The 17,092-nt window shown below is 37.5% G+C and overlaps 4 protein-coding genes across 4 annotated transcripts; 1 reads left to right on the top strand and 3 right to left on the bottom strand.

Annotated features, from left to right (window-relative positions):
- Window positions 1-5,950: 5,950 nt before the first annotated feature.
- GGS22DRAFT_178763 (beta-lactamase/transpeptidase-like protein) lies at window positions 5,951-7,787 on the bottom strand (the record flags this gene model as incomplete). Its single annotated transcript, XM_047963600.1, has 4 exons — window positions 5,951-6,776; window positions 6,832-7,090; window positions 7,163-7,285; window positions 7,415-7,787. 4 exons carry the CDS (start codon window positions 7,785-7,787, stop codon window positions 5,951-5,953), a joined length of 1,581 nt encoding a protein of 526 aa, XP_047820468.1.
- A 1,772-nt stretch (window positions 7,788-9,559) lies between these two features.
- GGS22DRAFT_158306 (VID27-domain-containing protein) lies at window positions 9,560-12,858 on the bottom strand. Its single transcript, XM_047960622.1, has 2 exons — window positions 12,624-12,858; window positions 9,560-12,422 (listed from the first exon to the last, which is right to left on the bottom strand). The coding sequence occupies exons 1-2, from the start codon at window positions 12,640-12,642 to the stop codon at window positions 9,970-9,972; spliced, it is 2,472 nt and encodes an 823-aa protein (XP_047820467.1). The 5' UTR covers window positions 12,643-12,858; the 3' UTR covers window positions 9,560-9,969.
- Window positions 12,859-13,137: 279 nt separating this feature from the next.
- GGS22DRAFT_199040 (NAD(P)-binding protein) lies at window positions 13,138-14,001 on the bottom strand (the record flags this gene model as incomplete). Its single annotated transcript, XM_047966225.1, has 1 exon — window positions 13,138-14,001. One exon carries the CDS (start codon window positions 13,999-14,001, stop codon window positions 13,231-13,233), a length of 771 nt encoding a protein of 256 aa, XP_047820466.1. The 3' UTR covers window positions 13,138-13,230.
- Window positions 14,002-14,967: 966 nt separating this feature from the next.
- Window positions 14,968-17,083, top strand: GGS22DRAFT_115826 (FAD-binding domain-containing protein). The gene has a single exon (XM_047958091.1). It carries the CDS (start codon window positions 15,578-15,580, stop codon window positions 16,955-16,957), a length of 1,380 nt encoding a protein of 459 aa, XP_047820465.1. The 5' UTR covers window positions 14,968-15,577; the 3' UTR covers window positions 16,958-17,083.
- Window positions 17,084-17,092: the final 9 nt, after the last annotated feature.

Here is a 17,092-nt window from a genome sequence, read left to right as displayed (position 1 = left end):
GTTTTAATAAAAAGTAAATATTAATTTAATACGTTTATTAAAAGAAAGTTAAATTTATTAACGTTATATTAAAAGATTTTACGTAAATACGTATTAATATAAACGTAAATTTTAAATTTAATAAAACGAAGTTTTATATAACCGTTTATAAATTATATATAATTTAATCTCGAAATTATAAACTTTTTATTTTTCCGTTTTTCGTTACTTAGTTTATTATTACAATGTTATTATATAATTTCGAAATATTGCTAATAATATACGTTATACGATTCGTTTTTTATAATAAAAATATAAATATACTTACGAATACGTTTCCGAACGTTATTTTTTTCTAACTCCTCGAAAACATTTAACGTTTATTCGTAATTATTAATAAATTAATTTATTTTTATTATATTACGTAATCGTTAATATAAATTATTAATTTATTTTTTTATACCATTTTTTATTTAAATTCGAATAAAAAAAACACGGTTAATTATTATTTTATATTAATATTATAAATAAGTTAAAATTAAATTATTACGATAATTTTCTTTATAAAAATAATTTTATATAATATTTACGAGTTCCGGGTTATAATTAAATTTTTCGTAATAAGTTATTTTTTATTTTTTTAACTTACGTTTTAAAAATTATTTTAATATATTAATTTTTAATCGTTTTTCGCTTAAATAATTAATAATAAAAATATATAATAACTTTATTTCGAAAAACTAATAAATCTTCGTTTTAATAAAATTAATATTTAATTTATTTTTACGAAAATTTTATTATTAAAATTATTATTAAAAAATACGTAAATTAACATTAAAGTTATATTTATTTTAAAAAAAATATAAGATTTTTTTTTATAAATTACTTTTTTTTAATTATAATTAAAAAATTCGATTTTTAAAAACTCGAAAATTAATTCGAATTTATAATATATTAACTTTAATAAAAAATAATAATTATTAACTTCCTTTTATTATTCGAATTAATTATTAATATTAACTTATAAATATAAAATTTTCGCGTGGTACGGATATAATATCACTTAATTAAAACCTTCGAAATCCCTAAATTATTATTTCGTAACTTCGAACTTTTAATATTATACTTTTTCCTTTAACTTTTTCTTACCTCCCTTTTTTTTTTCCTAAATTTTTTTTTTAATATATATAATAAACTTCTTTAACTTATTTACCCTTTTTTTTCCTTTCCGTTACGATTTAATTAAATTAAGTTTTAAATTATTATAAAATATATAAAAATATATTAATTATAATTATAATTATTAATAAAACCCCCCGGTTAATTTTAATTATCGTTCGTAAAAAGTTAAATTTTTTAATTAAATTTACTTTTTTTTATACTATAATTAATTATAATTTTTTTTTTTATTATATATATTTTTTATATTTATTTTATATATTAATATAATATAATTATCCTTATTAATTTATTTAAATTAAACTTAATTAAAAATATATATTTTTATATCGAATATAAACCGTTATATAATTAAATTAGTAATAAATAATTTTATTCGTTATATAATAACGCGTAGTAAATAATTATATAATAATATTAATATAGTTATAAAATAAAATAAATATAATATAAAATAACTTATTTTTTTTATAATAAAATTTAAATTAATAATTTTAAAATAAAAATCGAATTTTCTTCGCTTTTTAATATTTATAAAATATTTTTATATATAATATTAATCGTTTATATAAGTTTATTTTATATTATAAATAACTTATTTACTTATTTAAATATTACTTAAATAATGTAATTAATCGTAAAAATAATATTATTTATTATAAATTTTTTAAACGTATATAAAAAAAATTATTAATATATATTACCGAAAGTTTATAAAAATAACCTTAATTTATTATATAATATTTTTTATTTATAATTATTAAAATAAAACCGTTCGACTTACCCTTTTTATTATTACTTTTATTATTTTTCCGTTAAAAATAAGTATAAAAATAAAAAAAAACATAATAAATTCGTTAATTTATTAATCCCATAACTTATTTCCTTTTTATCGAATTCGTTATATACCATTTAATTTATTACGTATTATAGTTTCGGTATATTTTTTACGGTAAAACACGAGCCGGTTAATCTTTTTTAATATATATAATTTCGAATTAATTTTATCGATAATAAACGAAACGGATATAAATTAAATAAATAAAGTAATAACGTTTTAACTTATATAAATAATATTTATACGTAAATATTAAATAAATAATACGCTATTAAAAAGAAATATATTAAAAATATTATAATAAACAAGTTAACGTATAATAAAAAAAAAAATAAAATAATTTTAAAAATTACCTTATACGTTTACGAATATTATATTTACGGATATAAAATAAAAATAACATTTATAATAATTAAATATTTTAAAATATATAAATTAAATTTAAGCTTACTTAATTAAAATTATTTTTATAAATGTTATTTAAAAAAAAGTAATATTTTAATTTTTTTTTTAAAATAATATTTAACTTTATAAACTTAATTTAATATTAACATTATAAATTAATTTTAAATTAATTAACGAAAAACCTTTAAATATAATTATTACGTTAAATTTATTAAAAAGTTTTAATCGATAAAAAAATATTATATTATTATTTTATTAATAAATATTATTAAATATAAATAAATAATTATTAATAATTTATTTAAAAAAAATAAAAATCCCTAAAATAAACTAAAGCTTTATATTAAAAGTAATATTTTTAAAGCTTTTATAATTATATATAAAAAACGAATTAATATATTTTTACACGTATAACTCGTAGTAAATTCCCGTAATTTTTATATTTCCCGTATTTTAACTTTTATTATATTTTTATTTATAAAACGGGTGGAAAATTTAAATAATTTATTCTTTGAAAACGATAAAAAAAATTAACTTATACGGCGTTAATCGATATATTCGTATGTAAATTTTAGCCTTGTTTTATCGCCGATAAAAAGTTAAATATTATAAAAGAAAATTTTAAATTAATTTAACTCATTATTATTAATTTTTAAAACGACGCGATAATAAAATTCGAAAAACTTTACCTTAAAACGTTTTAAAATTATAAGTTTTATTAAATTATTTTTATTATTAATTTATTATTAACGTTTTTTAAAAGAATTTTATATTAACCGGGCGTTTTATAATTTATACGATGCGTTAATAAATTAATTTTATTAACGAATTACTTGCCGTAAATTACGAATTTTTAAGCTTTTATATTTTTAATTTACGGTAAAAATAATTTAGCTTTTTTTTAAAACCGGGAATGAATAATATAAACGAAAAAAGTTTAAAAAAATTTATATAAAAAAAGCTAATTACGTTTAATAAAAAAAACTTATTTATTTTTATAAATATAACACGAACCGTTAATATAAAAATATTATTCGTTTTTTACGAAACGCGAAACATTTTTAATAAAATTACCCGTTAACCTTAATCTTTTTAAAACGTTATTTTATTAAAATCGTAACAAGGTTTAATTACTTAAAATGGAATTTTTTTAAATAATTAAAATTTAACTATTAATATAAATTCCACCATTATAATTACCGCTTTAAAATATAATAATAATTATAATTACGTATTTACCGAAAATCTTTTTATATTTCCTTATAAAAACCACTCGTTAAAACTTAAAGTAAATGTTAAAAAACGAAAAGTTAATTAACTTTTTATTAATATTATCGATTTTAAAAACGGAAGAAACGATTTAATAACGCGTTGAAAAAACAAAATCGTTTAATTAATAAACGTAAAAAAAAACCGAAATAACAAGCCACGTAAAAACCGTAATGCCTTAAATTCTTAAATTAATAAAAAATTATTAATTTTTAAATATAATATTCGTAAACGATCGAAATTATTAAAGCTTAAATATTACGAAAAGTTTATTAATAAACGATAAAACATTATATAAATAAATAAATTTAATATATTATTTTAATTATTTTAAAAAATAATAAATATTATATAAATAAACATTTCATTTTTAAAGATTTTTTATAATATTAATATTATATTAATTAATATTTTAAATGTTAAAATTATATAAATATGTTAATTTTTATAAGTTTATTTATTTATAATTTTATATAATATATTTAAAATATTTTTTTTAATAATACGTTATTACGTAATATTATTAAACTTTAATAAAACTTAATATAAATTATATTATTTAATTACGTTTTTTATAAAATATTAATATTTTTAATTATAAATAAATTTAATATATATAAATAAATAAAATTATTTAAATATAAAACGGAAAAATTAAAATTTATTTAAATATAATAATATATTAAGTTATAATTTTTTTTATATAAACTTAAATTAATCGAATGTAATTAATTAAAAATAACGCTCTTTAATTTAATATAAAATTATATATATTATTTTATATATTTTAAACTTAAAAAAAATTTAACTAATTGCGATAATTATTCCTTAAATTTTATATATTTTAATTTAAACGCGTTTTTTTTACATTATAATAATAATAACGATAATAATATTATAAACGATAATATCGATTTTATTTAATAAATTTTTATTAACGTTAAAAATATACCGTAATTTAATTTTTTAATTATTATTTTAAATTATAAAAATAAAAAAAAACCATGTTTTTTACCGAAAACGTATTTAAATTACACTTAATAACGTTTAAAAAGTTCTTAATAATATATAAAAACATATAAATATTTTAAACCGAAATAAATCGAAATTATATCATTATTTACGTAAAACGAATAATAAAAAAATTAAAAATATATAAATAATTATTTATTACTTACTTAAATAAATACGAAATAAAGTAAAGAATTATAATTATTAAAAAATTAAATTAAAAATAAAAGTATAATTATAAAAAATAAAAGTAAAAATAAATAAAAATTATATTAATAAAAAAAAATATTAAAGTTAAGTTCGAAAAAACCCTATTAAATAAAACTTTATCTTTTAAAAAAAACATTAAATAATTAATAAATACTTTATTCGTTAATCGTAAAATTATTTTTTTTATTATTAAAAAGTTATTATTAAAGTTTTTTATTTTTATACTCGATATATTTTTTATTTATTTACTTATTTTCGAAAAGTTACTTAATTAATCACTAAATTAATAATAACTTAAAACTTAAATTAATAACATATTAAGCTACTTTTTTTTTACGTTTAAATATAAAAATTTTCGTTTATTTTAATATAATTAAAAATTTAAATAACATAATAAAATAATTAAATTAACTTATTTTCATTATTATAACCTTTAATATTATAATAAATAACGATTACATATTTATTTACTTATTAAATACCTAAATATAATAAAGTTTAATTTAATTAATAATTATTATAATATTACTAAGTAAATACTTATTTTCTTAATATTTTTATAAAAATAAAAAAACTTATTATATTTATTTAATAAATATTTACTTATACGTATTATAATTTATAAGCCTTTTAATCTTTAAATTATAAAACACAGTATATTTTCGTCGTACACTATATTTATACAGTATACCTTTCAATACATTAATTGAATTGGCGGGTTGGCGGATTTGTCCTTATGGTCCGCCGTCCTGTTAGCGAATCATCTACGATGCATCACCAACATCGAATATGGTGATCATAAATGTTCTTTCTCCCACTCACCTGGACACTGAACATACCACCAGCGTCGGTGCCTATAGATACGTCCCGATTCGATGTTTCTGAGACGCCACTAGATTCCTATGCTAAATAGGTACCTACTGGAGAGGATGATAAGCTATCACTTGGCGCAAATGTTGACAGCTAAGTCAGTTTGAAAATACCAATTTAACTATTACACACGAAACATTACGAAGCTATATGTCGCGATCTCACAAACCCCCAACTACCCCCGCCTACCTAACCCCCCCTCACCATCTCCGTCCGCAGCGCCAAAGGCGTAACCCCCACCGCCCTGCCGTCCCCCCCAAGCGTGAAAACAAACTGATCCAACGGCATATCCGCATAAACCGCCGCCGTCTGACTAACCCACGTCCCACAATTCGTCGAAAACATAGCCTGTCCACGATCCGGCAGATCCAAATTCTCCACCACCGCCTTAAACGCAATCTTCCTCGAACCATTCCCCGCTGCGGGTTTAGACTCTAAACCGGCAGGATACAGCCGAATCGACGGCCCGGTGACGTTGTAGTTCAGGGTATACCGCACCGCGACGGGCACCATGTCCGTGCCATTACTAACCCACCGCTCGACGCCCAGCCCCGGCCGCGTCGCGTCCGTGCTCAGCACCAGTGTGCTGTTCATCCCCGCGTCCGCCGCCGTGTACGTCCCCGCGTAATTCGTCTCCGCCTCCTCGCGCGCCGCGTCTTCGAGGGCTGAGAGCAGTGCTTTTCCGATGGTGTCCGCGATATCCCAGTTCGCGTTTCCGGGCCATCCGCCTGCGAGCAGGACCGCGATGCCGACGTCGTAGTCGGGGAGCAGCACGAGTAAAGACATGTACACGTTGATGCTCCCGGCTTTGCTGTACGCGTCTACGACGCGGCTGCCGTCGGTTAGCGGGATGCGCCGGATTCCCCAGGGCGAACTTATGCCTTCGTGGATGTCGGATGTGAGCGCTGTGGGCTTGAGCCAGCGTCGGGTTTGCGCGGGCGCGAGGAGCGTGTGCCGGAAGATGGCGCGGCCGAGGCGCGAGAGGTCGCTTGTTGAGGAGTACATGTTTCCGGTTCTATGGGGTGTTAACTTCTTCGAATGGGAAAGGTGAAGGAGGAAAGGGGGCATACGGGCTCGCTTCGCCGAGGCTGTACGACCAACCGTCTTCTTTTCCTTCGGGGATGACGCCGAGTGAATCGTCGGGCTTCTCGTAGAATGTGTTCTGAAGCCCGAGCTTATCGATAATGTCGCTTTGTAGCATCGGCGCAAACTGCTTCTTCGTGATGGCTTGGAGCGCGTACGCTAAGATTTGGTAGCCCATGTTGGAATACCCGGCCGTCCATGAGGGCGAGAATGATGGCGGGACGTTGGCTAGTCCTGTGAAAAACTCTACTCGCGGTCTTCTGTTAGACATGTTCTTGCCGCGTCCTATTGCGAATCATCCGGTCACGGGCTGCTCACCTGCGCGAGGGCATTTTATAGCTTCGCCGCATATCGGAGTCTCGTTAAATGGTGCCGGCGGGAAGCCCTTGGTTTGGAGTACAGTTTGGTTGTTCTCTTGCGTCAGTTCTCCTTCGATGGCATCTAGGAATTTGATGTCACATTTTAGCCCTGCGACTTTCAATTCTACTTCTCCATCTCCATCTCACCAACTTCTTCGCTCCCCCAATTTTCCTATTTCTTTAAACCAAAGCACCAACTAAAAGTACTCACAGTCTCTCACGATTCCTGCCATATGGCTTGCCAGATCCTGCAGCGTAATGCTATCCCAGTCCACGTTCATAATGGGATCATACTGAGCCTTCCCAGCCAACAGCTCCAACTCCGGCACCCATTGGGTTACTGGTGTGTTCCAATATGTGTCCCCGGCCTCAATAAGAAACGTCAATATCGTGAATATCTTCGTAACGCTACCAAGCCGAAACACAGTGTCGCCATTCACGCTCTTCACGCCAGGAGTGTTAGCCGTCAGCAAATTAGTCGCAGTATGGTAGTGACTCCACAGCGGCGTGTCCTCATCCTTATCAGAAGCCGAGAACACTTGTATAGACCATGACGTAGCGTTTGGGTTTGTCGCCGAGTCCATGCCCCGCGCATTGAACGTCGCCGTCAAGTTTGCGATCGCCGTCTTGATGGCATTAGAAGAAGCCAATGAGCTCGGCTTCGGGAACGCAGGTCCTGGGTACGGGCAGTTTGGGATCCCGCCCGCCGGGGCGATCATGGCGTGCACGGCCAACAGCAGCAGCGCTGTCGCGGAGGGATGCGACTTCATGGTGACGGAGCTGGTACCCTCGACTTGGACTGAGGACCAGACACCCAAGAGGGTACAAAGAGGGATGATGGGAAGTCTTAAGGAAACGTATGTACACGAGTCTTCTGGAGGCAGACGCGTCACCAGAAGCCACGAGGTAGTGTCAACCTAGGGCTCTTTCTTTCCTTTTGATCTTCAGTCCTGGGTGAGGTAGGATTGCAGTTGCTACGTCTGGGCATACGTATAAGAAGATAAGCTTATGTTACGACATTGGGATCTTCCGAGCCTTGTGTGTAACCCGTCCATTCACCCGGGAACGTGGTCTTATTTATGAATGCATGTCTCAATGGGGGATCGATCATCCTGGTTTGATAGAAGCTCCCCTGGTTTTCACCTCTTGAGAATTTGCAATGTCTTCTTCTGAACTATGCATTATTAGGGGGTATCATCGACTTTGCTGTTGCTACTTTATATGGCTCTGTAGTCTCAATATCTTTTTCATTTTATTTTATCATGACTTTGTAATAGATAACCAAACGCCACTGTGAAAATAATTTACTTGGTACGAAGTCGGCCATCAAACGCATATCAGTAAACGGTACGAATATTCGCTTCACCTACCCCTTTCGTACGCGGGGGCTACCTCTACCATCAAGCTATGTTAGGAATAAGTAGGTGGGTCACCATGATTGATGCCAATACGCGTTTTACGAAGTTCCGGGATCGACAGCGCCGGCGCCGAGTGTCCTGGTGGGTAGAGTGGCATGACGCCGAGGGTATTAAGAGGAGCTTGATAGATGCGCAATGCAGAGATTGGTTCCAATCGACAGGGAGTTTCTTTGAGCTGTAATTCTATTCCCAAGCTTCCAAGCCGCGCAGGCCGGGTTGCAAAAAGGGGCAAAGAAAAACCAAGTCAAAGTAAATTCACATGCTTTAAGACACTACGCTTTCGCGATATTGATATCCGAAGAAATAGGAAAAGGTTCCTGCGAGCTATCGTAATCCTCTGCAACTCTTCGGCAGGTAGATATTATCTACGTCGCATGGTTGCGACGTCGACCTTTTGGCTGAATGCAGGGCCGTCCGATCATTTACGGCATTGGGCCGATTCGAAGGAACGCCTTTTTATATCAACCGCATCCCGCACCACGGGATCCCGGCCGTAGAGTACCACCTACCAACCTAATCCCAAACCTGTCGATAATATAGTAGCATGGCAATTTCAAGTTGCGCAGGTATTAGGATCAGGTTACGCGTAGTATCGCCAAGGTGTTTGAGAAGCATAGGTACGTGTATATTGCCCGCATCCACGCTGAGACTTTGACTTAATATACTATCCCACCGCTGATGGTACCTACGTCGTCTGCAGATTCTGTCGTAACGATGATGATGTCGTGCATCATACTTCATATAAGTAAATCGCCGAGCAAGATTGCTAGCCGGGTGCAAGTTATCTGATATATTATCTTACTTATCTCAGCTTACATGGGACACGTATATATTAACGTGATGACCCCCAAAGCGCTTGTTTGGTCTTTCGCTTATGTCTACCTAGTAGGCAGTGATGAGTACCGCCGAAATGAGTGATCAATTGCCTTCTTAAGGGGGAGTTATCTACCAGGTGCATGGGGTAGACCTCCCATTGCAATCACATGAAAACAACGACATTGATAAATTGAAAACCATAAACATCTTCAATCTCAATCCAAAGTCTCGAACAACAGAGATCCCTCGACGAGGTATATTACTATCTAACTACCTAGGCGAAATGATCAACCGCGCACCGAAAAACAGGTATCTTATCTTGCCCTAAGCCAAAGTGGCTGGCCCCATGAGGAATGAATCAACACCCATTTCCGTCCGTTCCTAAACGCCGGCGGGGGTATGTGGGAAAATAGGAAATAAAGGCTCGGACTCGTGTCCGGCACCAGTAAAAGGCGTAATCTCGTGAAATCAATTAACACAATCGCGCATCGATTCTTTGTCCATCAGTGGAAGCTGCATCTCCAATAGCAATCTAGTAAGGAGAGTTGACGACGTCTTCCTTGCCAAGCTTGTAACGTCCGCTCTCTCGTGTGCCAACCCGCGCAGAGCTTCGTCTCGGTTGGAAGTCACCTGCGATACTCTCTCTGGTGGGCCTCTTGAGATGTTGTTTTCCCACCATGTTAACCCAATTGGGCAAGGTAACGATAACATTTTGATCGGTGCCAAACTTGAAGTCGTCGGCCTTAACGTTGTCTTCGTAGCGCTTAATGATATAAGGTGATTTAGATCCACGAAGAACCTTGTCGAGGTTCCAGTCAATGATGTATGGGCCAGTCGCAGTGATGATAGATGACTCCTCATTTGTCTTGCTTGTGTTGAATCGTGCTGGGGTAAACGAGACACCCTTTCCTGTTTCGTGGTGGAATTGAGCAATATGCTCAGGAGTCAACGCGAGACGGCGAGGTTGAGGCTTGGAGTCCGCGGCGAACGGCTTTTCGAAACCTAGCTTGCCTTCGTTTTTACCGGACTTTTGCAGTGCATCGATGAGCAGCAGGTATGTGCGACATGTTCCAAGCACCCAACGACCGTCTGCAGACACATCAAGGCCAATGATAGGTTCGCCGAGAGCTGGAATGACGGTCTTCGCGTTGATGCCCAGACGATCGAAAAGTCTGATATCACCCTTGTTGGATGCCACCGCCACGTAGCCCTTCTCTGTGGTAGATACTGACGAGAAATCGTTCTTCGATACGTACTGCTTGAGTTGAGAGTCGACAAGCTTGTTGCCGGATAGACGAGGATCGACACGGAACAGTGCATTGCGAGAAATACCCAAGAATGTCGGCTCATGTGTCATCTGCGCGAACTTGTTTTCAGGTCCAAAAGTGACGACAGGGATGTCGTCGTGGACTTTCCATTCATCAACCACCTTTCCATACTCGAGATCCATGCGATATAGCTTGTTGGGGTCCGTATCGTTCTGCAGGATCAGATTGCGATCTTCGTTGTGCAACATGACTTTCTTAGGAACAAAAGAAGCGCCCTTTGGTGTCTCGACTTTGGAAATGTTGGTAGTGAATTCCAAGTGATTCTTAGGCGTATGCTTGAACACTCCAATCTTAGGACCTCGGACGACAAAAGAGCGATCATGTTTGTAACCAACAGCTAATGCGGAGTTGGTGTAGGGGTCCTTTGGCCCAGTTTCGACGTCTTCTTCTTCCTCGTCACTATCGTAGTGTTCGCTTCGTGGCGCGTCGTCCTCGGGCTCCTCCTCTGGTTCAATCTCTTCCTCTTCCTCTTCTTCTTCAATTGGTGCATCTTCCATTTTTAGATCCCCGAAGGCATCCAACACATATTGACGATCTTGTTCCTTCACCTTAGTCCACTTGACTTCATTCAACTGTTCCCAGAGTGCCCTCATCAGACCATCCTGGAATCTCTCCAGTGTCTTAGTGTCCTTGAACCTCAACAGCCAGGAATAAGCAGAGCCATCCTCAGTGAATTGGTTAAAGATAAAAGATAGGAATTCAAAGTTGAAGACCGGGTTGATGTCAGCAATGACTGGAATACCAAGCCACTGCCGGTCACTGCTAGCAATATGTAGCCAGTAGTTCCAGTTACCAATATCTGACACCTGAGCCGTGACAGATGAGTCGCGAATAACGAAGGCCCCCGAGGGAAAGTCGAAAAAGTGGAGCTCGCCGATTTCCATGGACAAGATCTCGACTGGCTCCGGTTGGGTAGGAGGCTGAGGGGGCTCATTCTGCTTAGAAGACGTTGTCTTGACCTCCTCTTCTTCGTAGACTCCAGATTCAAGTTCAGCTTCTGCGAGCACAGACGAAGTAGATGGGATACTATCCCTCTTAGCGCTAGCGCTTGCCTCGTTCTTTAACTGAAACATTGCGTCGGAGGATTCGATAGATCGTGCTAGAGTTGGGCTGTGAATAGGGCTAGCTTGAGGGATAGGTTGCTCTTCGAAATCGAACTGCTCAAGATCGGCTTCAGAGGCAGTAGAATGCGGCTTTCTGTACTTGCGCTCGTATTGGCACTGTTTCGCGATGCGTTCGAATGCTCCAACTTGCGCGGATTTGATCGAAGGGTCGCAAACAAATTCGTAGACGTCGCCGACGTCGCCACTCAAATCCTTCCAAGCAATTATGTTCTGTGATCCCTCTCTAATCTCAACGCGAAAGTGAAGGGCTTCGTCAAGAAGGAACGTCTTCTCGTCCTTCTCGGCGGCTAGAGCGTTAAGTTCTTCGTCTTCACCTTCCTCGTCCGCCAACTCAGCCTCGCCTTCCTCGTAAACTCGCTGTACGACAAGTTGATATTGAAAGTCTTGACCAGTTCGACGGATACGAGCGGTAGCGTCCTTAAAGATAAGCTCAGAGTATCCTTTGGGTGATAACGGTCGGACTAGGTAGAGTTGGCCTTGAGGCAGTTCGATCATGGACTCTTGGCTACCGGTACCGAAGATAAACTTGCCAACTAGATTCCCAAGTTAGTTATATATTTCCAGTATTGATATATTGACAGATTGTAAATGAGCCTCATAAAAACATTAATGTAGATAGTGTTGAAATAGAATCATGTTACTTTTGGCCTACAAAACAAGGCTCTAGACAGCAGTTTGGACTTTGACAGAGCGCTGTTTTCGAACAATGCTAGCGATGAGGGGCAAATATTTACCATTTTTAAGGACAAACATCTTGTCCGAATTGAAGCTTTACCTTCAGAGGGGTCAGCCGATAGGAAATGAGGAAGTATGGTGGCTGAGAGAAAGGAATGTTGGGATGAAATAGAGGGAGAGAACCCAATTTGTAGGAAACAGGGATCTCGTCGCGCTTGCTAGTCAACACCAGATCTTGTATTCCTTAGGGTTTTTGCTGATGGTGGGAAAGTCCAGAAATACTGCGTCATAACAAGGCAATCTTACTTCCTTTGCCTGGGTAACGTAGGCTGCGTAGGCAGATGCTAGGGCTTTAGGGTGGGGGTAAGTGGCGTTTTAGGTATTGTGGCGTCGATAGTGTGACGCCACTGCTCTTTTGATTAGGCAGCATCTGGCTTTAATGCGGTAGTCCATCTACTAGGTACTAGGTACCCTGTACGCCAAGGTTACAGTGGGTTGCGTAACAATTTTGGAAGTTGCGTTTGTCAGTTCTGAAACAATCACGGAAAGTCGCATTTCATATCATCATGCCCAGTGATCACCTGCCCAGACAGCTTCAGGTTTTAGCGAGATTCTTTAACTTCGGGCATCGACTAGCCACTCATTCAACCTCGGTTCCTTCCTCATTTAATCTTCATACAGGTAACCAAAAGTGCCATACCATTTCTTCACCAACTCATCGCCTAGTCCAGCCCCAATCGTCTCCTCTCCTTTCTCCAACTTCTCGGAGACCTCATTCATGAACTCTTCCAGTGAAAGAGCACTAGGATTATTCTCTTTAGAATTATCGCTGGGGTTTTCGCGTTCGCGATGAAGATCAGTCGAGACAGTCGGCGGAACGATCTCGACAACTCGTACCGACGTATCTTTAAGTTGTGATCTCAACGCCATCGAAAAGAACCGGAGGAAGCTCTTAGTACCATTGTACACTGGGTTGATGATCGAGAATGGCACGAATCCCAGCACACTAGTCACATTGATAATTAGAGCGTGTGGCCTAGATTTCAAATGAGGCAATAGTCCTACTGCAAGATGCAGTGGACCACGGATGTTGATATTGATCTCATTATCGGCCTTCGAGAGGAAGTCTTCCGGAGTCTGTTTGAGTACTTGGAGGGGTCTTTGGACCCCGGCGTTGTTGACTAAGCAGTCGAGATCTGGGTGATCTTTGATGATGTTGTCGATGAAAGCTGGAATATCGGGGATCGAACCAGTGTCGAGAACATAATATCCAGCGGCCCCTATTTCTTTCGACGTGGCTTGAAGGTTGGACTCCGTTCGACCCGCAATGATGACCTTTTTTCCTTTTGATATGAAGTATTGCGAGATCTCCTTTCCGATACCCCCACCTCCACCAGTGATAAGGGCACAGCTGAAGTTCAAGTGTTCAGACGTCATGGTGGTGATGATGATATTTTTTGATCGGCGAACCCAATTTCGCGGATGTTGGCTGCGTTCTTATAGTTTCGCAATATATTTTGAACTCTAGGGCCCTTCAGTGTATCCATGTTTATTCGTCGCCCTCGCCATCATCAGATCGTCATAGAGTCACTGCCACATTAGTCAATTTAGCTGTTCACACCAAACTATTCAAAATGCGGTTGTTAATCAAGATGCAAGTTGATTCTTATCGCCGACCTCATAATCTCCGTAGGGATCTCGGAGATGCTCTTTACCAATATTAGTAATTGTCATGGAGAGCGAACTACTGATTTCAGTGCATATAAGTACCCATAAGCAACATCGAGAGAGTGCCTTCCGTCTTCGGAGTTCCTATCGACAGTCCTAGCAATAGGGTATCGTTAAAAACCTAGGTATCTTCTCGTTATATGAAAACAATATTTTGTTCCATCGAATCTCCCCTCTGCTCAACTTCACTATCCATAATGCCACGAAGGAAGTAATCACCAACAAGGGAAAATTTAGTACCGCGTCTTTCGTGGGAGTGCTCAAGGGGATGTAGGGTGAATGGTACGGGAATGCCTCTCATAACCCGTACTTCATCTCCAGGTAAAGTGTTTGGATTGCACAATCCCATTCTACCAGCGCGACTGGTGAAAAAGCACCTGTCCCATATTGCGAGACGACCCAGGCATCCTCTTCAAGAAAATCCGTTCCCTTAGCTCTGCGAAACTGCTTTGGCCCTTTTTCTTGAGTCCTGCACACATCGCGCAAATTACAAGTGAGAACGTGCTACGAAGCATCTGTGGTTCTTGCGAACCTAGTAACTCCTTGTAGAGCATTGTCGAGCTCGGGTGCCACAGCTAAGATCACGGCTGGGGCAGTGAAGTGCGAGGCTGTTAGGGCGTAAGCTCAGGTGCACTGTGATGACAAATAATAAGTACACATTAAAGTCTATACACTTATAGGGTTGAGTGACTTAAAGATCGCCAAGGGGGAAAGGGAGGGGACATAAGATACCTAGTATCTTGAGACGGAATTAAAGTGCATGTGAACGATATTGGTATGCGAGGAGATTTAAACGGCCCTTGACATTTAGTATGTGTGGTCGGATTTCGACCCTTTGCAAAAGCCGTTATTAATACCTGAACTCTCAGTGCCCAAATTCAAGCACAATTCGTAAAACAATTGACACTGCTACTGGCCGAGATAACTCTACCTACTCAACCTTTCATGGAGCTGCTCAGAAACGGGATCGAAATCCGTATCCGTACCCAACATGCTGTCTTGCGGCACAGCCAAACTGGGTAGAAACGGAAATATTCCGAGCATGCTCTCGGCAGTGCACATATGTAAGCTGCAATCCTTCGCATGAAGATATCCACCAATATGTAGGACTTCGTCTTATATCCGGACTAAGTGATAGTTCACCATGTCTGAGTATTTGAAATAATGGCCATAAAAGTAATGCTCCTGACTCCCCGATGGGCGACTTACTATCCTATCGACTTAATCAGAAAATAGGCGAAATGGGACGGGAGCACCACAAATAACAAGAAAACTGAACATCAAGATGGCACGGAATACAGCAGAAAGTCTCGCGGCGCTCGAGGAGTACCTAACCAAGCACCAACCCAGCATCAAGCTCCTCACACCCTCAAGCCCAGACTTCGAAGGCGTGCGCGCATGTTTCATAAAACGCGACGACCTCGTCCCTCTCGCCATCGCGCGCCCCCAGACCGCCGTCGACGTGCAGGTCCTAGTGAAATACTGCGTTCAGCATAACATCGACTTCGTCGTCCGCAGCGGGGGCCACGACTGCGCGGGGCGGAGCCAGGTCCGCGGTGCTTTAACGATCGACATGCGGGACATCAACTACGTGCGCGTCAGCGCGGACGAGAAGACCGCGAGTGTAGGCGGCGGCATCGTCTTCCGGGACCTCGCGAAGGCGCTTGAGGCGAGGGAGCTGATGACGCCCGTCGGCACGGTCGCGAGCGTGGGGTATGTCGGGTGGGCTACGCTCGGCGGGTACGGGCCGTTTTCGTCGAGCCATGGGTTGGGTGTTGATCAGATTGTCGGGGCGAAGGTTGTGAAGGCGAAGGGGGAGCTTGTTGATGCCGGGGAGGAACTGTTGAGGGGTATACGTGGAGCTGGGGGGATCTTCGGTGTTATCACGGAGTTGACGGTTAAGATTTTCCCGTTGAAAGGATTGTTTGTTTCTCTTATTGTCTTCGATTCGAGTGATCTGACGACGACTTGGATGAATTATAGCGCTGGGTATGAGAAGCTCGCTGCGGAACAGGATATCCCTAGGGCTCTTCAGCTTCACCTGTTGGGTATAGAACTTCCTAACTTCGGGAAGGTATTTGCTGTTGCTGCTACTTGGTCGGCGGCCGACCACGAGGAAGGCAAGATATGGATTAACAAGATCGCTGCTCTGGGTCCTTGCCTGATGAACAACCCCGAAGTGAAAACCGTCTCGGCGTACTGCGCATTCAACGAATCGCTACTTACCTGGGGCAGTTACGGACGGGCGTACACATTGAGTGTTAAGAAATATACGCCGAAGTTGGCAGAGGTCCTGGCTAAGTACACGTCCTCGCTCCCGGGTGGCGGTATTGCTATTTCCCTCCACATGCTACGAGAGCCTGCGCCGAATGAACATTCCGTTTTCGGATCGAGAGTGGAACACCATATGCTTGAAATGATAGCAGCGACACCCGTGAAAGAGCTCGAGGCTAAAGGCACGGAGTGGGCAGCCGGGCTGACGAGAGAACTCAGAGAGGCTGATCCGGAAAATGTGATGGAATCGGCGTATATATCATTATTGGATAATGACGACATGGACTGTAAGAAGATCTACGGGGCGCATTATGAGACGCTGGTGGCGCTGAAGAAAAAGTACGACCCGGACAATGTGTTCAAGTACGCCATTCCCCGGTTGTCCGTATGATGGTCGGATTGCCTGTAAATAAGACTGCCATGGGTACATATAGCTTCACTTTCCGTGTTATTAGGCTTAGTTAAAAGGATGAAAATGGTTTAATAAAGAGTAGATATGTCGATTAGAAAATATCGAGATGTTTTC

This window comes from Annulohypoxylon maeteangense (assembly GCF_022496945.1).
Source record: "Annulohypoxylon maeteangense strain CBS 123835 unplaced genomic scaffold GGS22scaffold_5, whole genome shotgun sequence".
In the NCBI taxonomy this organism is placed as follows: domain Eukaryota; kingdom Fungi; phylum Ascomycota; class Sordariomycetes; order Xylariales; family Hypoxylaceae; genus Annulohypoxylon; species Annulohypoxylon maeteangense.
The sequence above is the reverse complement of the archived record's forward strand: the minus strand, read 5'-3'. Positions and strand labels throughout refer to the sequence as shown.